A 21073-nucleotide genomic window follows, 5' to 3' on the forward strand; every position below is an offset into this window, starting at 1 on the left:
CCTTTGGAATGGTGACAGTTTTATTCCTTTTTTCTAAGAGAAGTACAATTAGCAGTGAAGTGGAATTTTTTTTAACCCTATTTTGCAGTGGAGCTTGATACAGTCTTATCCAGCCCCGTTCACACCAAGAACGATAGCTATAAAGACAACAATATTAGCGTCCACACCAGTGAATGATATCGTCTGCCCAACCCAAGGACATTTTCATTTCTTATATTGGTATGTGCTGCATCTGACCAGACGATGGGAGGATCAGATCATAAAACAGAATATTCTCAGTACTTCATACCTTTCTTTCACCATAATATGAAAAGAAACTGAGGAATTTAATTACATTATTACATTAATTACACAACCAAAACAAAATGAAAATGCTTTTCAAATGGCCCCAGTTTGGGGTTCAGCACAAACTACCCCATAACAATTTGCATGTGTATCTTGGAGTCAAGGAGCTCTGAACAATTTGCAATAGTTAATGGGGGAAGTAATCCAAATGATTTATGTGGTTTCGATAGGTTTATCGACTGTGGCTGTCTCACCTTCTGTTCCCAACATTTTTTCTGGATGCAGTTGCAGGTGGGTGATCATGTGGATCATCGGCAGTGAATGGGTGCCGTCAGAATAATCCAAACAGCGTGATAAAAACATCACAATATTCTGATTGTCATTCTGGACGGCACCCATTCAACCGTGAAAACAAGTGATGTAATGCTACAGTACACATTTCTCCAAATCCATCTAAATCTGGGATGTCCTGATAGGGTGAATGTAAATGTTTCAGCATATTTAATTTTGGGTGAACTATTCTTTTAAAATAAACAGAGGTGAACTGAATTAAAACATAAAACCTCATTTCGATCACAGCAAAGACATAAGTGGGTTAGTAATCTGTTTTAACACATTCGCATCTATATGATTCCATACATATGATAAATATGGGCACATCTTAAAAAAAACTCCCTGTGCATTTTTCCTATTAGACAACGCAGAAGAATTCTTCTGATCATGATTGAGGATTTGATACATGAGAACAAAGATCTGGATGAGTACGAGCTCTCAGTGGTACTGGATAAACTAGCCGATGTGATTAACATTAGCGTCCCAAACACAAACCCAATCCACCAAATACATTTCCTTTCATGGCATCTGTGAGATCCATCAAGTCTAATTCAACTCAGAGCTCAACGGCTTCCTCAGAGTCAACGTCAAATGATTACCCAACCTGTGTAAGAACATTACCAGTATGATATTGTTAATGTCTATAATGTTCAAATCTTTACGTTTTTGCTTGTCTTAACTTTTCCTGTGATAGGATTTGTACTATGAAAACAGTTTGGTAAATACCAAGAGCCAGAGCAAGATTGGACGGTCTCTTCCCTACGATACATCTCCGCCATAACAAGGTGGCTCAAGTTTCCTTCAAAAATCCATGGAAGAATGGATTTTGACACTGATATCTATCCCACATGTGACTGTTTTTGTTTTGTTGTTGCTCTGTACTGAAGCCACGTTTTTCTGGTACCGTTTCCATTTGTAAAAAATGACATATTACATTAGAATAAACATGTAGAAAACCGAATCCTCACATTATATTACATTATATCCTAACATTGTTTCATGAAACAATCAAGAAAAAGTATGTTGAGACTTAAACAAAAATGATGTAAATCTGGTTTGATTGGGGGTCACTGTACTATACACCTATTCCTGTGTCAACATGATACCAAATATTTAAAATATGTAATGTATCATTTGTTTGTGGAGATGTGCATTTTTGTGAAATAATCAACACTTTTTAATTAATAAATATTTAAAGGTCTAAATAAACCTTTAAAGTCTAAAACCAGTGAATATTTGAATGAAAAACAATAAACTGCGTCTCACAAATGACGCACACTATGCCTCACTCACTACTGTGTACCCTAATGCCTATGTACTCAACCAGTAGTGTTATGATTCATAATTCAATACTGGAATTATGTAATTAATGTTCAGTGTGAACGCACTACTCGCACTATTATATATTAAAAACGTCATAAATAGTGCACTAAATACGCGATTTGGGACCTATACCTTATTAGTACTTTCAAGAGGAACTTACACATGTGCGTCGACAGTTGCATTCCGGAAGACGCTTAGCGACGGAACTTTTTGGAACGTTTTTGGTACGTTTTGGAAGCTCAGCACTGGAAAGGTGGGACGCTCTTTTTTCTATATCTTTATTTAAAATGCTTTAAGCAGAGTATTAGTAAGTTCGAGCCGTTATTGTTCACCTCATATATTAAATCTACACGCATTGGCTCTAAAAAAACGCCGATAAGGCAGCTGTGTTGTTTGAACCCGTCCCATCATAATAAGCGGATTGATGTGGTCCAGTTCACATCAGTCTCGTCTCATCATCAAAACTATCAAGACATGTTTTGGCTGAAAACTTGTGAGAACTCATAACAGGCCCCAAATGAAGCGGCAATTCATACTGAACGCCCACAGTTAATTTAGGTCCCAAGTGTGGTCTATCGGTTTCTAATTATTTTTAGCCTGGCTAGCACACTTAGCCTATCTATTTTGGTTGCCATTATAATCACCTTATAACTCAAAAATGGCACTAAAATGTAATGGCAACCGAATATATATAATATCATCACACACACACACACACACACAATATTGGATCGTTCTTCTCCGTGCTCACTACGAGAATCGATAGACTGGCGCCAAATATATTTCAACACATAAAACGAAGGCGCTCTAAAATATTTTCGCTGCTCTGGCGTCGCGTCGGGCTACTATAATGGCTCCTCGAGGTGAATGCATATGAATGAATGAATGCTGGAGACGTGATCATAAGTTTACTACCTACGAAAATAAAGTTTTTTAATGGGATGGCGGACAGCAGTGTTGAGCAAAATAATATATGCTTCAGAAGTCCCAATTATGAACAACACCTCCGGCTTTTATATGAACCATTGATGGGACAAACAAAAAATGACAAAGAGTAGGCGATGTGCAAGAACGATTAATTGCCGCTTTGAACGATTACGTAATTATGGCAGCCGATTATATATATATGTAATATTATATGCTATATGTATTGGTGTGCATGTGTGTGGTGTTTCTTTTGTGTCAGCAGAGCTCATGATTTACATTCAGTAATCTTCTGACTTTATTCTTGGTTTCTTGTAGATGAGTGGGGAGCTCCAGATGGTAATAAATGTGTTCCAATGAGCAGCTCCTTTTTGCAGCAGTGCTGTTATGAAACAGAGGCAAGAGGGTGGAGCGGAATCCATACACATACACTGACCCAGAAGACGGGCACTATGTAACGACTGGGACCATGAAAAGAGAGCATGTTTCCAAAGTCTCTCCGGCTACCAACAGAATACTACATTTACTTAATTAAGTCTGTTTTCATAACCCAGTAAGAGCTAATTTGCAGTACGTTCTGGTATTAAAGTTCACTTATTTGTTTCTTTATAGGTTTAATGATGACTTCAAATCGCATGCATATCAAGCAAACTGATGGATTCAATGAGGATGGGGCGCCCTGATCCACTTCTGCTGCGGCCCTTTTCTTTCTGAATCTCTCCCGGCCAAAGCGGAGGAGCCCCAGAAACCAGAAGAACCCAAGAAGCTGGGGAGAGCTCAAACCACAGGGAACAGCTAAGGATGGAGCTCAGAAAGGAGAGAAAAGGAAGCAGAATACCAGGTTAGAAGTTAGCTCAGTACCAAGTTTTATTTACAATAATGTATTGTTTATTTTTTTTAAACCAAGTATTCGAATTATATTACAAATAAACATTGTGTGAATGTGTTTTTAAGTGATGGTGTTGAAGTTGAAAAAGGACCAAAAACAACTACAATGTTTTGTGACAGGTAAATCTTTCCAATTTCCACATTTTTAGTATTGCTTTTTTTTTTTTTTTTTTTTTTTTTTTTTTTTTTTTTTTCTGCTTGTTTTTTAAATTTTGAGATGTGTTTTAAATCGATTGGCTGTCAATCCAAAATTTGGTTCACAACATGTGTATTCAGTGAACATGTGGTCTTTCAGCTAGGTCGTCCTCCAACATTTACTCCCTGATGATTTGTGGAGTTCATGTCCAAATGTGGAATTATCATGCGTTGACCCTATCACAGAAGAAGTATACATTAAGCTTTACAAGGACAAGGACGGAAACCAAAAGGAGAGGTGCTTTGCTGCTACCTGAAGTGTTGGTCATTGTACTACATATGATCAGTATATTTTATATCCCGTTGCTGAAAAATGAAATTAAATTGCGCTGATCGTAGGCCTCATTGGATCTGTGTCTTATGCACCTTAGTTTGGAGTAAAAGAGAATTATATGTGCGTCCATTTTTTGCCCAGTGTTTACTCAAACAACTAAAGTGCATAAGCTCAGAATTCTACCATCCGACTCAGCTCACGAAAAAGAAATTTAAAAAAAAAAAAACCATATCTAGCTGAAAAGAAAGCAAGTTGAGAGCATAACAAGAAATTTAGAAGCAATTTTGTAAAGGCTTGTTAGTTTTTGACGGGGAACCATTGGAAAGAAAAGTGCCCCAAACCCTTGGTCAGAATGTTTTTTGAGAAACTTGTTAAACCCTAAGTGTGAGCAAAGCCAGTAAGTTTGGAGTCCAAATTGTGATAAACACATATAACTAGCTTTTCAGGAAGCAATATCCGCTCGTACAGGAAAAAACATACTATCTACACCTCACACATACTGTCATCAAAACACAACATGAAAGTATTAATTTTATATAATATTTAAACATAAAAACACTTACATTTTTTACATTCAATGTTATGTTTACTCATGTATTTATATACTATTATAATATTTATTAATTATTTTGAATTAGATTTGTTGATATTTAATCATTTTAAGTTTTAGTAATTTAATGTGCTTTTGTTGATTGGTTTTTTTTTTTATATTTCTCTTTAGGTTTATCTTTATTTTTATTTTTATAGTAATTAAGTACTTCAATATAAGAACCATTTGTAGTTGAGTTGCAAAATTTTTTTCCAATTTCCAGCTGGTCATTTTAAATTACCATTTTTTAAGAAGCGTCTTTAACATTGTTTTGCAATGCTTGTTTTTATCATTTTGTAGACAAATGTTTTGATTATTTTTATAATTCCCTTCCAGAAAAGTCTGGTAGGCTCTCGCCGAGCGGCTTTTGGATGATCGGAATTCGGGCTACCAGCTTTTCACGTGGAGGAAGCGCGATTTTCGAAACTCAAAAGGACAATATTCAACACCAACAAGAAGAAGAAAAAGAACAAAGAATACCGCAAAAGTCCAAGCAGCAACAAAAGTAAGAATCTGTTCCAACTGGCTCTATATAGTTGCTTCTGACGCATGTTGTCAATAATACTTTGCTATTTAAACATATTTCCTGTGTTTTGCTTTAGATTTTGACTGACATTATTTATATCAGTTTATGATTAACAGGCGTTTGGATTGGAGGCCGGAGAGGCTGGGGAAACTCGCAAAAGGCATGAAAAAGTCATCATCATCCAAATACATGTTTCATCCCAGTGACCTTTGAGGCAAGCATTAATCACAAATCACTCTGACCACCCACAATACACTGAACATACTACAAAATGTAGTGAAAAAGAATAACACTTTACACCTAATGCCGCCTGCATGAAAAAGTACCTCCCTGATAGAGCTTTTTGTCAATTTTTACTGCAGCTGAAAACCAGACCTACAGAAATTTTTCACTTTACAGCTCGAGAATAACTTCAGCCCTTAACCGGTATTCAAGATGGTATGCGAAGTTAATTACAGTTAATGCCTTGAGCGATTGTACAACAGTTTAGAGCCACGGCATTGTCTTAGCTTTCTCTGCGACACTGATGAACATCTAAAGCAGGGCCATCGCCCTGAAGTACACAACCATACACCATGCCATGGGCTTTTCAACTGGTATTATTTTTTTCCTGTGTAACAGACCATTTTACATTTCTTCTCCTGGGTTCTTTTCAGCACTGAGAATGTGGAATACAAAGGCAACTCATGGCATGATGAGTGTTCATCTGCTATCAGTGTCAAAGCACAATCGGCTCCAAAAGTTTCATAACAAAGAACAACAACATCTACGTGTGGTCCTTGCCACGAGAAGAAAGAATTTGCAAAACAATGCGCTTGCTGCAAGAAGGTGAGAGATATAGTTACAAATGAAGGAATTTTTAGTTATTTATTACTCTGCAAGTTGTAGGTTACTAAGGTTAATGTTCTTGTGGAATACGAAACCAATGTTCTTTTATAAATAAAGACGTTTTTTAATAATAATGAGCATCACACGTTGCTTCAGTCTATGTTTCCACAGTGTTTGGCTCTCTTCTCAAGCCCATTACCACAGGAGGTGTGAATTACCAGGAAGCCAGCCCCCCCCATCCCGGATTCTGAGGGCTTTATGTGCTCTTGCCTGCCCCCGAAAGCCCCTGGCTGGCATCACTTCACCTCCCCATGAGGAAAGGTTCTACTGTGAGGGATGCACCACAAAAGCACTGTGGCACCAAGAAATTGCAGCGGAATGCCAGAATCCCATTAACAGGTTTGAATACGTAAACACAATGCTCTGGACGTCCATATTCTTGTTTAAAAGTTCTGTATTTGACTGGAACTTGAAACTAAATGGACAAATAAAATAGATTCTACTTTTCTCATCCCTCAGGATTTGGCAAGGCTACGAATGTAGTGAAACTATGAGGGTGGCTCCTTGGCACGATTATGCTTTAACTGTAAGCCCGAAGTGCTCCCTCAACCATGGCAGAAAAGCGCTTTGTAGGACTCACAGTGGAGACATATACTGCTCTGACCTGCTCAAGAAGTGTAAACGGTCCTGATGACTGTGGAGACACAGAAGAGTGAGATTACTTAGAGAAATATCAGCATCATTTAAATTCATACAAAAGTCCCCACATAAATATGACGAAGTATTGACAAAGGCTTCTGTTATGTTTGGTTCTGGCTTCTTTATGACGGGAGTTGATATTCCTCGTGAGGATGTTACGTTTGACCGTAGAGGCTTTGATGGAAAACGCGTATCCTCTCTCTTTCCAAAGGCCCATTTGTCTCACGGAAGATAGTAAGACAAGGATGAAAGTGTGAGGTGTGTTTTCAGAAGTTAGCAAGTCTGTTGATTGAGAAGTATTACTGATAATAATATGTTTCAAAATGAAGCTTTGGGTGATCATTTTTCTTAATCCCTTAACAGCGCTTGTAATAAATGGACACTTTGTCATAGACTTTGAAGTACTATGGTTTCTCGTATCTTTTAGTTTGCTTTTTTGGGGATTTGAAATAATAATTGTACATTTTGTCATTTTCGTATAACCCACCCCCCAAAAACTAAACACATTCTCCTTATTGTAATAACCACCTGACAAATATGTTATTTTATTTGCCTTTGTATGATTGAGAAAAATAAAGTTGGGAGTGTGTCCTTTTTTGTTCTTAAATGTTGTGTGGTTTTTCAGAAAACAGCGACATCTAGAAAAAATGAAGTTAGGATTGTGTCATTTGCATTCGTTAAATGCATTGTTTTTCATACAGCAGCGACATCTAGTGGCACAATATTTCACAGAATCAGTAAATGACCCCAAATTTAAAGTCCCCCAACCCCCCAAAGATTTTTTTGATCACTTTTTGAAAACATACTTAGTAGAAAAAAAGGTTATTGATATTGAATATTCTTTTGTATGTACACATGTTGCCCGTTTGATCTAAAATAAACCAATGAAAAGTACATACTCATGGCTAATCGAATAAGTGAATGATTGATTAGCTTAATAATTAAACAACAGGAGGATGAATAGGGGGGACTTTTTTTACATGAACACAAGATCTCTCTCATAGTCATTTCATTTCATATCATCACCATTCTAAACAGTTACTCTCTTGAATGAAGAAAGAAACTTACCATTTTGGACATTTTAAAGTAGCAGAATGCAGTAAATCTATTATTTCATTTTGGATTTGGATTCTGTTACATCTGATATTTTTTGTGACTTCATAGTAACAAATGATTGAATAATTTACAAGTACTTTTGTTTTTATTAGATACAGTTATTAAATTTATCTACAAACCAGAATATAATACAACACTGGGATCCCAGAAATCACTGGGATACAAAATATAAAGGGTAATCTTTGTACCTCATTTACCTAAATGCTAAGTATTAGTAACATAATGGCAATAGTTTAAAGTACATATTAACACCAAAAGTTAACATCTTTATACCTTTGGAATGGTGACAGTTTTATTCCTTTTTTCAAAGAGAAGTACAATTAGCAGTGAAGTGGAATTTTTTTTAACCCTATGTTTGCAGTGGAGCTTGATACAGTCTTATCCAGCCCCGTTCACACCAAGAACGATAGCTATAAAGACAACAATATTAGCGTCCACACCAGTGAATGATATCGTCTGCCCAACCCAAGGACATTTTCATTTCTTATATTGGTATGTGCTGCATCTGACAGAGACGATGGGAGGATCAGATCATAAAACAGAATATTCTCAGTACTTCATACCTTTCTTTCACCATAATATGAAAAGAAACTGAGGAATTTAATTACATTATTACATTAATTACATTATTAAATAAATAAATAAGGGCCATGCCAAGAATACAACAACAACACCAAACATTTAATTTTCAAAAGTAATCCATGTGTATCTTGGAGTCAAGGAGCTCTGAACAATTTGCAATAGTTAATGGGGGGAAGTAATCCAAATGATTTATGGTTCGATAGGTTTATCGACTGTGGCTGTCTCACCCTTCTGTCCCAACAGTTTTCTGGATGCAGTGTGGGTGATCATGTGGATCATCGGCAGTGAATGGGTGCCGTCAGAATAAGAGTCCAAACAGCTGATAAAAACATCACAATATTCTGATGTCATTCTGACGGCACCCATTCACCAGTGAACAAGTGATGTAATGCTACAGTACATTTCTCCAAATCTCATCTAAATCTGGGATGTCCTGAGAGTGAGTAAATGTTCAGCATATTTTAATTTTGGGTGAACTATTCTTTTAAAATAAACAGAGGTGAACTGAATTAAACATAAAACATCATTTCATTCACAGCAAAGACATAAGTGGGTTAGTAATCTGTTTTAACACATTAGCATCTATATGATTCATACATATGATAATATATGGGCACATCTTAAAAACACTCCCTGTGCATTTCCCTATTAGACAACGCAGAAGATATTCTGATCATGATTGAGGATTTGATACATGAGAACAAAGATCTGGATGAGTACGAGCTCTCAGTGGTACTGGATAAACTAGCCGATGCGACCAAAACAAAAACCCAAAACACAAAACCAACAATCCACCAAATACATTTCCTTTCATGGCATCTGTGAGATCCATCAAGTCTAATTCAACTCAGAGCTCAACGGCTTCCTCAGAGTCAACGTCAAATGATTACCCGACCTGTGTAAGACATTACCAGTATGATATTGTTAATTCTATAATGTTCAAATCTTTTACGTTTTCTTGTCTTAACTTTTCCTGTGATAGGATTTGTATATGAAAACAGTTTGGTAATACCAAGAGCCAGAGCAAGATTGACGGTTCTTCCCTACGATACATCTCCTGCCATAACAAGTGGGCTCAAGTTTCCTTCAAATCCATGGAAGAAAGGATTTGACACTGATATCTATCCCACATGTGACTGTTTTGTTTGTTGCTCTGTACTGAAGCACGTTTTTCTGGTAACTTTCCATTTTAAAATGACATTTGGTTCTTAAAAAATGAGTGAATAAACATGTAGAAAACCGAATCCTCACATTATATTACATTATATCCTAACATTGTTTCATGAAACAATCAAGAAAAAGTATGTTGAGACTTAAACAAAAATGATGTAAATCTGGTTTGATTGGGGGTCACTGTACTATACACCTATTCCTGTGTCAACATGTATACCAAATATTTAAAATATGTAATGTATCATTTGTTTGTGGAGATGTGCCATTTTTGTGAAATAATCAACACTTTTAATTAATAAATATTTAAAGGTCTAAATAAACCTTTAAAGTCTAAAAAGTGAATTTGAATGAAAAACATAAACTGCGTCACAAATGACGCACACTATGCACTCACGCACTACTGTGTACCCTATGCACTATGTACTCAACCATGTAGTGTATGATTCATAATTCAATACATGAATTATGTAATTAATGTTCAGTGTGAACGCACTACTCGCACTATTATATATTAAAAACGTCATAAATAGTGCACAAATACGCGATTTGGGACCTATACTTATTAGTACTGCAAGAGGAACTACACATGTGCGTCCGACAGTTGCATTCCGGAAGACGCTTAGCGACGGACTTTTTGGAACGTTTTGGTACGTTTTGGAAGCTCAGCACTGGAAAGGTGGGACGTCTTTTTTCTATATTCTTTATTTAAAATGCTTAAGCAGAGTATTATAAGTAGAGCCTTATTGTTCACCTCATATATTAAATCTACACGCAGTGGCTCTAAAAAAAGCTGTGTGTTGACCCGTCCCATCATAATAAGCGGATTGATGTGGGTCAGTTCACATCAGTCTTGTCTCATCATCGAAACTATCAAGACATGTTTTGGCTGAAAACTTTGAGAACTCATAACAGGCCCCAAATGAAGCGGCAATTCATACTGAACGCCCACAGTTAATTTAGGTCCAGTGTGGTCTATCGGTTTCTAATTATTTTTAGCCTGGCTAGCACACTTAGCCTATCTATTTTGGTTGCCATTATAATCACCTTATAACTCAAAAATGTCACTAAAATGTAATGGCAACGAATATATATATAACACACACACACACACACAATATTGATCGTTCTTCTCCGTGCTATACGAGAATCGATAGACTGGCGCCAAATATATTTCAACAAATAAAACGAGGCGCTCTAAATAGATTTCGCTGCTCCTGGCGTCGCTACTTAATGGCTCCTCGAGGTGATGCATGAATGAATGAATGAATGAGGGAGACGTGATCATAAGTTAACTAGCCTAAGAAAAATAAGTTTTTAATGGGATGGCGGACAGCAGTGTGAGCAAAATAATAGATGCTTCAGAAGTCCAAATTATGAACACACCTCGGCTTTTATACCATTGATGGGACAAACAAAAAAGACAAAGAGTATGCGATGTGCAGGAACGATTAATTGCCGCTTTGAACGATTACGTAATTATGGCATCCATTATATATATATGTATATATATATGTATATATGTGTGTGCATGTGTGTGTGTGTTTCTTTTGTGTCAGCAGAGCTCATGATTTACATTCAGTATCTCTGACTTATCTTGGTTTCTGTAGATGAGTGGGGACTCAGATGGTAATAAAGTGTTCCATGAGCAGCTCCGTTTGCAGCAGCTGTATGAACAGAGGCAAGAGGGTGGAGCGGATCCATACACATACACTGACCCAGAAGACGGCACTATGTACGACTGGGACCATGAAAAGAGAGCATGGTTTCCAAAGGTCTCCGGCTACCAAACAGAATACTACATTTACTTAATTAGTCTGTTTTCATAACCCAGTAAGAGCTAATTTGCAGTACGTTCTGTATTAAAGTTCACTTATTTGTTTCTTTATAGGTAAATGATGACTTCATCGCAGCATATCAAGCAAACTATGGATTCAATGAGGATGGGGCCCCTGATCCAACTGCTGCGGCCCCTTTCTCTGAATCTCTCCCTGTCAAAGCAGAGGAGCCCAAGAAACCAGAAGAACCCAAGAAGCTGGAGGAGAGCTCAAACCAGGGAACAGCTAAGGAGGGAGCTCAGAAAGGAGAGAAAAGGAAAGCAGATCCAGGTTAGAAGTTATTCATTACCAATTTTATTTAATGTATTTTTATTTTTTTTAACCAAGTATTCTAATTATATTAACAAATAAACATTGTGTGATGTGTTTTACAGGATGGTTTGAAGTTGAAAAGGACAAAAACACCAATGTTTATGTGACAGGTAAATCATTTCCACATTTTTATATTGCTTTTTTTTTTTTTTTTTTTTTTTTTTTTTTTTGCTGTTTGTTTTTAATTTTGCTATGTTTTTTAAATCGATTGGCTGTCAATCCAAAATTTGGTTCACGAAATGTGTTTCAGTGAATGTGTCTTTCTGCTAGGTCTTCCTCCAGACATTACTCCTGATGAGTTTGTGGAGGTCATGTCCAAATGTGGAATTATCATGCGTGACCCTATCACAGAAGAGTATAAAATTAAGCTTTACAAGGACAAGGACGGAAACCAAAAAGGAGATGGTCTTTGCTGCTACCTGAAGGTTGGTCATTGTAATACTATGATCAGGTATATTTATCCCTTGTGCTGAAAATGAAATGAAATTGACTGATCGTAGGCCTCATTGATCTGTGCTTATGCACCTTAGTTTGAGTAAAAGAGAATTATATGTGGACATTTTTGCCAGTGTTTACTCAAAAACTAAAGTACATAAGCTCAGAATTCTACCATCGATCAGCTCCAAAAAGAAATTTAAAACCCATGACAGCTGAAAGAAAACAAGTTGAGAGCATAACAAGAAATTTACAAGCAATTTTTAAAAGGCTGGTTATTTTTGAAGGGGAACAGTGAAAGAAAAATGCCCCAAAACTTGTCAGAATGTTTTTTGAGAACTTGTTAAACCCTGTGTGAGCAAAGCCAGTAAGTTTGAGTCCAAATTGATAACATTAACTAGCATTTTCAGGAAGAAGATAACCCTCGCTGGGTCTCTAAATGATCAAAACACAACATGAAAGTTATATTCTATATATATTTAAAATAAAAACACTTACATGTTTTACATTAAATGTTATTTTACTATTATTTATATACTATTATAATATTTATTAATTATTTTGAATTAGATTTTTATATTTTCATTTTAAGTTTTAGTAATTTTATGTCCTTTTGTTGATTGTTTTTTTTTTATATTTCTGTTTAGCTTTATTTTTTATTTTTATAGTAATTAAGTACTTCAAATTAAAACCATTTTAGTTAGTTGCAAAAAAAATTTTCAATTTCAGCTGTATTTTAAATTAACATTTTTAAGCTCTTTAACATTGTTTGCTTGCTTCTTTTTATCATTTGTAGACAAATGTTTTGATTATTTTATAATTCCTTCCAGAAAGAGTCTGTAGCTCTCGCCGAGCGGCTTTTGGATGAGACGGAGATTCGGGGCTACCAGCTTCACGTGGAGGAAGCGCGATTCGAACTCAAAGGACAATATGACACCAACAAGAAGAAGAAAAAGAACAAAGAATACCGCAAAAAGCTCCAGCAGCAACAAAAGTAAGAATCTGTTCAAACTGGCTCTATATAGTTGATTCTGACACATGGTGCAATAATACTTTGCCTATTTAACATATTTTCTGTGTTGCTTTAGATTTGACTGACATTTTTATCATTTATGATTAACAGGCTGTTGGATTGGAGGCCGGAGAAGGCTGGGGAAACTCGCAAAAGGCATGAAAAAGTCATCATCATCCAAAATATGTTTCATCCCAGTGACTTTGAGGCAAGAATTAATCACAAATCACTCTGACACACCCACAAATACACTGAAACATACTACAAATGTTAGTGAAAAGAAGAACACTTTACATCGAATGCCGTCTGCATGAAAAAGTACCTCCTGACAGAGCTTTTGTCAAATCTTTTACTGCAGCTGAAACCAGACCTACAGAATTTCATTTTACAGCTCAGAATAACTTCAGCCTTAAACTGGTATTCAAGATGTATGAAGTTAATTACAGTAATGCTGTTGATTAGCAACAGTTTAGAGCCACGGCATTGTTTAGTTTCTCTGTGACATCGATGAACATCTCACAGCGGGTCTGGCTGCATTCCTGAAGTAGGTGCGACCTAAAGGGTCAGATGGTAGTAGGAATGCAGGCGTGGATCTGCAATTCAAGAATCGTCATGTATCTGTGACTATTAATTGTTTAATGAATGAGACTGATACTTAAATTGAACTAAATCTATGTGACGCAACTACAAATAATATAGTTCTCAATTATAAATAGTAATTTAATGCTGATATAAACTACATATACACTATCGTTCAAAAGTTTGGGTAACTAGAAATTAATATTTTAACTCAGTCAAACTCAACTCCGCAATTAAATGCTTTTTCTTTTTTAAATGTTGACTGATAATGTGTTCAAGAGCTGCATGCTATGTCTCATGCAGGAGGACCCTTTGGTTCTGAATGAGTACAGAGATGATCTACGGACAGAATGTGAGAAATTCGGGCAAGTGAAGAAGGTCATCATTTTTGATGTAAGTTCTCTTTTACTCCTGTTCACAATTATTATAATACAACTTATTTGTATTTAAAGTCAGTAACCATTCAAATGTCTCTCTTTCTGCCATTTCTAACTCTATACTCTTTGCTTTTTCCATGGAAATCAGAGGCACCCTGATGGAGTGGCATCCGTGGCTTTTAAGGAACCTGAAGAGGCGGACATGTGTCAGATGGCTCTGAATGGACGCTGGTTTGGTGGGAGGAAGCTGTCAGCGCAGCTGTGGGATGGTGTGACTGACTACCAGGTAAAATACTTGGTCTATTTAAAGCCAACATGAATTGCTGTTTGCAACCCATTTTACTTCCTCAATCTTGTATTGTCTGAATGAAACAGGTTGTTTGAAGAGAGAAACAGTAGAGAGGGACTTTAGTTTATTCATCAGGAATTTGCTGAATCATGTAAAGCGTGTTACTGTACATACAAAACCGAATGGCCTTTGCATGGCATTAATGATGTCATCAGAAAAGGAAAGTTATTACATTGTGTAAACAAAGAAATTTTTTCCCTTTGGAATCAAATGCACATTTAGACCAGAGATGTATAGTAAGAAAGTTAATATAGGGTCAATTTCAGGGTCATTATCAAAACTAAAACCACTGAAAACAAAAAGTGTTTTTGGAGGAAAAAATGTAACTTATTTTGTGCCAGCCAGTTGTCAAGGCAACATTTCTCATTTTGATTTAGTTTAACTTTGCTAAAACTAAAGCTGAAATAAAAAATGTAATCTATAGAGACATACAGTGGGTATAGAAAAGAATCACTCCCCTTTAAAATAATCACATTTTGTTGCTTGGCATCCTGATATGAGGACAGACCGTTTTTGTTTTATCCAGCTGTATATACAATTACAAGAGAAAGATAGAACACCAACATGTCAGAAAAAAATAAAAATAAAAAAACAGATTCACTGGAAAAAGGATCACCCCCATTCTAAATATGCAACCCTTTACATTGTGAGTAAATCAGTAAATCGTCACTCTGGGTGACTAAATAATAGCTGCGTCCCAAATGATGCACTATGCACTCATACACTATACACTATGTACTTATGCACTATGTACTCAACCATGTAGTGTATGAGTTATATAAGGTTATTTTGTCATTCAAAATCGGAGTCTGATAGCCTCTCCCCCTTCGCTACATAATTAAAGCTGCGACAGTTGAGTGCATGAAGTGTCCAAAATTCCACACTTAGTTTTTTCGGTTATTTAAGTGCATCATCTGGGTATTTAAAGTGCAGTTTTTTTCTTTTTGGAATTTACAGTTCGAATGCATTACTCGCACTATTCATACTAAAAAACATCATAGAATAGTGCATACGTACGCGATTTGGGATGCACTTAATGTCTGTCGTTATCCATTGGCTAATAAATTCTTAGATTTTACTCGCCATTGTGTGTGTTAGAGGCTATTTACAAGCTTAGCATAGAACACTCTGACTGAGCGCTTTAGAGCGTTATCCTCCGTCAAGCGATCTGTACTATTTCACTTCGGCTCAATGGATGCGCAGCGTACCGGTATTTGATGCACCGTAAACTCTAGCTTGATGGCGCACGACTCGCCATTGTATTTTATAGATGTGCAAAGTTAGTAGAGACATATCAGACTAAAGGCTGTAATTAAAGCAAAAGGTGGTTCAACAAAATACTGGCACAAGGGGGTGATGCTTTTCTTCAACTCAGTGATTCTGTTTTTGTATTTTTTTTTCTGACGTTGGTGTTCTATCTTTCACTTGGATGTTATAATGTACTTGGAGTAAATACAGCTGGATAAAAGAGAAACTTTCTGTTCACTTCTGCTTGTTTTTATTTGTCTCACATTTTGGTTTTGGTCACCCAGGTTGAGGAAACCTCACGAGAACGAGAAGAGAGACTGAAAACCTGGTCCTCTTTCCTGACTGATGAGAGTGCGTCTGCCAAAGCTAAGGAAGACTCTTCAAAAGCAGCTGAACAGCAAAATTCCAGCACACAAGAAGCAGCAGAACAGACTCGACAGGAGGAACATACAAACGAAAGCACTGCAAAACCACAAGAGGGGAAAGATGAGAAGGAGGACGATGAGGTAGAGGAAGGAGTAGCAGCATCGACTGATAGCAGTTTAGCAGGAAGTGATAATGAGGATGCCTAGGACTTGTTTAATGTTTCTTGCTAAAACATCTTCATACTAATATACAATGTTTCCTTTTTTAATTGTTTATTCCCATGACATGTCTGTGCATTTCATCATATCAAAATAAGGAGAATAATGGAAATTTGACTGTAAATTCATTTGTGTGATTTTTATGCTACTGTGTGTCATTGTCTGAATCATTTTGAACATCTGTTAATAGTTTTATAGTAAAAAAAACAATTTGTGACCGCATCATTGTGTTTTGCTTTCATGAAAAGATGTTTATTGGTAACTTCGCTCACTAACAAGATCTTTGGTTTATAAGGGAACAAAAAAACAAGCAGTTTCCTTAAGTGTAGTTCCATGTAAGTCTAATGACAGCTGTGATTTTATCTGTTTGAGAGACCTTGTTCAACTCGCTCGGGTGCATTTTTCAGTGCACATGTAAAGAAGAGCACCTCCTGCACGTAGTATCATATCCATTTTGTTTTAGTATGACCGGTGGCTGAATGTTGGCTGGATTCAGTTCGGTAAGCATTTTGGGGTTTTGATTTATTTGTGAATGCATTTAAAGTCATGTTTCAATTGAGAAATTAATAATTAAAGTATAAGTAGGAACTCTGTAGCTTGTTCCCATTTAGAAGTGTGGATTTAATTTAGTCTTTTTTCTTCTTTTTTTTTTTAAATAGATTTTTTCTATGTTTTTTTTTTTAATGCTGTATGTTTAATTCTAGAATAAATAAGAGCTTATTTATATGAAATAATTTTGTTTTTCCTCCTCAAGGATATTGTAAAGCCAGTTTTTACCAGTTTGATAAGATTTTTCTTTTAAGCGTTTTTGATAGTTGCGGTTTAAATATTCTATCAAATTAATAATGTGTTTGAATATTAATAAACCATCTCAAACTACATTCATATATAGTGTAATAAACACTGCTTTTTTAAATATTTGAGGTTGGTATGTTTAATATCGTTTAAAGAAGTCTCTTATGCTCAATGAGACTACAAGTACTGTGAAATATATACAATTTAAGACTGTTTTCTATTGTAATATATTTTGAAATGTAGATTATTCCTGTGAATTTTCAGCAGTCATTTTCTCGAATCTTCCTTCAGAAATCTTTTCACGTTGAAAACAGTTGCGCTGCTTAATATTTTTGTGGAAACTTAACATGACAATCCTTGTACTCAAAGTTATGAAATTACAAAATGCTTGAAAAAATTTAGTTCCTTATACAGAATCATTGTATTAGGGCTTATGTTGTAAGATACATAATGGCAGTGTTTCATATTTTATTTATCTGAATGTATAGGATAGTAAATTTGTCACCTTGGAATTATAAGGTTTTATCTGCATTCTGAGCAGTTTCGAGACTCTGAGCTTCAAAGTTTTTGCATTCCATATAGTGATATGTGACAAGTCTCTTTCATCAGTCCCAAAATGTACACAACATTAAAAAAAAAAACACAATGTAAATAAATTGCCACAGAATAAGAATATGTGAATAACTCAATTTTGACAAAAATGCTAGATAGAACCTTATAATTCCAAGGTTACAAATTGCTTTTCAATGTAAAAGGCTAGATATATTTCATTGTTAAATATTGTCTACACACTCAAATAGGGGACCCAAATGGAACCTGTTTTGTAAAATAATCCATCTATGTTGTATTCCTAAATCAGGATGATGGAGAACAGAGTGTTAAAGCACTCAGAGGACTGTAAAGATCCTCCTCAGCTCTTTACATACTATCAAGGCGACATCAACACTGCAGTAGATGAGCACTTTTTCCGTGCCCTGAATAAAGCAACCATACCAAAAGACCTAAGTACTAAAGCCAAGGACAGCAATAGGACTCCCAAATCTGGTAAATTAATCTGTCTCTCCATCTGTCTATCAATCTATTTGTCTGTTTATCTGTCTAAGGCATTTCTTATCCCAGATGTACCATCATCCTCATGGGCTTCTTCTGGTCTAACGTGGCCTAAGTCCACACACTCTTCTGGTTCCTCAAAACTGACCCAGTTGGCATCCATGGAACCTACACCTCCATCCCAGGGAGTTATTGTGAATCCCTCAGTACTTTCATCATCATCGTCATCCCTCTGGCCATGTCCATCCAGACAGGGCACAGCCTTCGAACTGCCTCATATAATCTACCAACAGCCCATGGCTGCTGAGAGCAGTGCCAACTCTTACCTGAACCTGTTACAAATGGATCGGCCAACAGGGGGCATCATGATCTCGCCCTACTCAAAATCAGATACCAGACCAGAGTGGAACTCTGGGACGGCCTTTAAGGATGGAAGCAGGATCGGCCTAGATTCAGGTACTTATGCCATTGCTAACTGTTTGCTCACAAATGAATCTAATGCAAGTGCACAGCAAATCAATTGTTAAGTAAGAAATAGAATGAACAGTCAGCTAGTAATTATTGCTATGGTATTGTAATTATAATGCTATGGATGGCTACTTAAATAAATGCAAAAAAATACTCATACTATTTATACTACAAAATGACATAGAATAGTGCAAATTACACAAATTGGGATGCACCTTAGGTGCTTCTTTTGAATAATTAATTACTTTGTGACTGTTAAAAAAAAGTATGTTCTATATAGTATGAATTCATCTATTTAAAGGGATAGTTCACGCACAAATGAACTTTCTGTCATCGTTTACTCATCCTCAAGTTATTCCAAACCTGTATGAGTTTCTTTCTTCTGTTGCACATTAAAGAATATATTTTGAAGAATGTGGGTGACCAAAAGGGTGGCTGGTCCCCATTGATTTCTATAGTATGGAGAGAAAAAAAATTCTATGGTCAGTGGGGACCAAAAACTGTTTTCACATTCTTCAAAATAACTTATTTTGTGTTCAGTAGAAGAAATTAATTCATACAGGTTTGGGACAACTTGAGGGTGAGTAAATAATGACAGAATTTTCATTGCTGGGTGTAGTATCCCTTTAAGACCAGTATTTCTGGGTACTTTTCATCTGCTGTTTTATGAATACTGTGAATTGGTACATTCTATTCTATTCTAATTGCAGTACATAAAGGACAGGTTTGTTAATGTGGTGGTAAATTATTTATTTGTGATCATCTTGTGTTTTTCAGGTGTGCCTGTCTCAGAAATAACGAAGGATTTGTACTGGTATTGAAGAAGCAATTTCTGGCTCTGTGATGAAAATATATTTTCAGCACAAGACTGCCTGTGTTTACATTATTATAAGCTTAAGAATTCTGTGCTTTTGGACATCTGGCATAGTGACTCAAACCATTATATTCATGGTATCAGACATTCCTCAGTGATGAATGGCAGTTAATTGCTTATTTTAGCCATGAGCATGTGAAGGATCTTGTAGTGGGACATAAGATAATACCAGGGCAATGAAGAATGATTGAAAATAATTCACTTCTCTTAGCTATTTGATGGGTGAATGAGGAAGTAAAGTCTATTTATATGATTTGTAATACAATTATAGTTTTACCGAACTTTCTTTGTGTATAGTATTCTGTGTTTTGAAAGTTAATATTATTACTATAGACCATAATTTTCGTAATGCAAAAACTATAGTCATTTGTCAGCAAATATATTCAATATAGTTACTTTTAAATTTTATTTTCTCTCTGAAAAGTTCCCCATACCTTGGGGGATGAAAACACAAGTGTGTCAACTCTCTAGGTCAGGTTACACAGAAGGCCAAGTAATGCTGATGCAATGGCAAAAGTGAACTGACATGAGCAAACCAAAAATAAATTTCTTCGAAATTGTGCAAATGTTATTGGACTTCATCTTTACAAACCTGTTTGCAAAACCTGCTTTACACTTTTTCCCTCAAGCTATGATGTATTTCCCTGTCACAAAGCTTCACTTTTGATGTATGAGTATGACAAAACAGCTAAAGACTTTGCACAATTATGATGAATTTCCTCAATTATTTTCAAGAATAGTATAAAGTAGTCTATTTTCAGTATGAATAGACAGGTGACCTGTTTAATAAATCCTACATGAAAATGGTCCTTTTGTTCATACTTTATACATTTAGACATTTGATTTTCAGCAGGTCTGCGGTTATAAATTAAAATCTTATTTTTCCTGTAAGAGTGGGTGCGTCCATTTGACCATTACAAAAATATAGAAAAAAGTCTGCATTCTGTATCTACTGCTCAAAGCATCGATTTGCATTTAAAGGAGACATTTCTTTGAGGATAAAGACTCAACCATACGTCCAATAGAACAATACGTCCACCCAAAACATGTATTACTGCTAGTAACACTTTGGGAGACTCTAGTAGAAGAAAGACACATTCATTTGGCTGCCCACAAACCTTAAAGCGGTATAGCCTAACTATGCACAGAGAGCCGCTAAATCCAACTTCTACTAATTAAAAAAAGAGAGCAAAATGATAAATAATTTATCTTGGGTCAGCATATTAATGGCATTGAATATACTGGGAAACATACTATATAGAGGTAAGTTGTCCTGTGTTTTAAATTACAAATAAATATAAAATAAATACATTATATTTTTTAAGAGATAAAATTTGTATTACAATAATTGAATATAAATTTAATAATTACAATATCTGTTTGCCTGATTGCTGCATGTTTCTTTGTGTGGTTTTGTCTT

The 21073-nt window shown here is 35.8% G+C and overlaps 2 protein-coding genes and 1 pseudogene across 2 annotated transcripts; all 3 read left to right on the forward strand.

Annotated features, from left to right (window-relative positions):
- Window positions 1–1005: 1005 nt before the first annotated feature.
- Window positions 1006–6856, forward strand: LOC122146338 (annotated as a pseudogene).
- A 3388-nt stretch (window positions 6857–10244) lies between these two features.
- Window positions 10245–16688, forward strand: LOC109097995 (HIV Tat-specific factor 1 homolog). The gene is made up of 10 exons (XM_019111626.2): window positions 10245–10411; window positions 11343–11507; window positions 11624–11840; window positions 11945–11992; window positions 12153–12307; window positions 13148–13311; window positions 13441–13537; window positions 14212–14301; window positions 14434–14571; window positions 16167–16688. Exons 1-10 carry the CDS (start codon window positions 10322–10324, stop codon window positions 16452–16454), a joined length of 1452 nt encoding a protein of 483 aa, XP_018967171.1. The 5' UTR covers window positions 10245–10321; the 3' UTR covers window positions 16455–16688.
- Window positions 16689–16836: 148 nt separating this feature from the next.
- On the forward strand, window positions 16837–20215 carry LOC109097996 (transcription cofactor vestigial-like protein 1). Its single transcript, XM_019111627.2, has 4 exons — window positions 16837–16966; window positions 18121–18305; window positions 18381–18767; window positions 19557–20215. Exons 2-4 carry the CDS (start codon window positions 18122–18124, stop codon window positions 19598–19600), a joined length of 615 nt encoding a protein of 204 aa, XP_018967172.2. The 5' UTR covers window positions 16837–16966; window position 18121; the 3' UTR covers window positions 19601–20215.
- Window positions 20216–21073: the final 858 nt, after the last annotated feature.

This window comes from Cyprinus carpio, chromosome A10 (genome assembly GCF_018340385.1).
Source record: "Cyprinus carpio isolate SPL01 chromosome A10, ASM1834038v1, whole genome shotgun sequence".
NCBI lineage: Eukaryota > Metazoa > Chordata > Actinopteri > Cypriniformes > Cyprinidae > Cyprinus > Cyprinus carpio.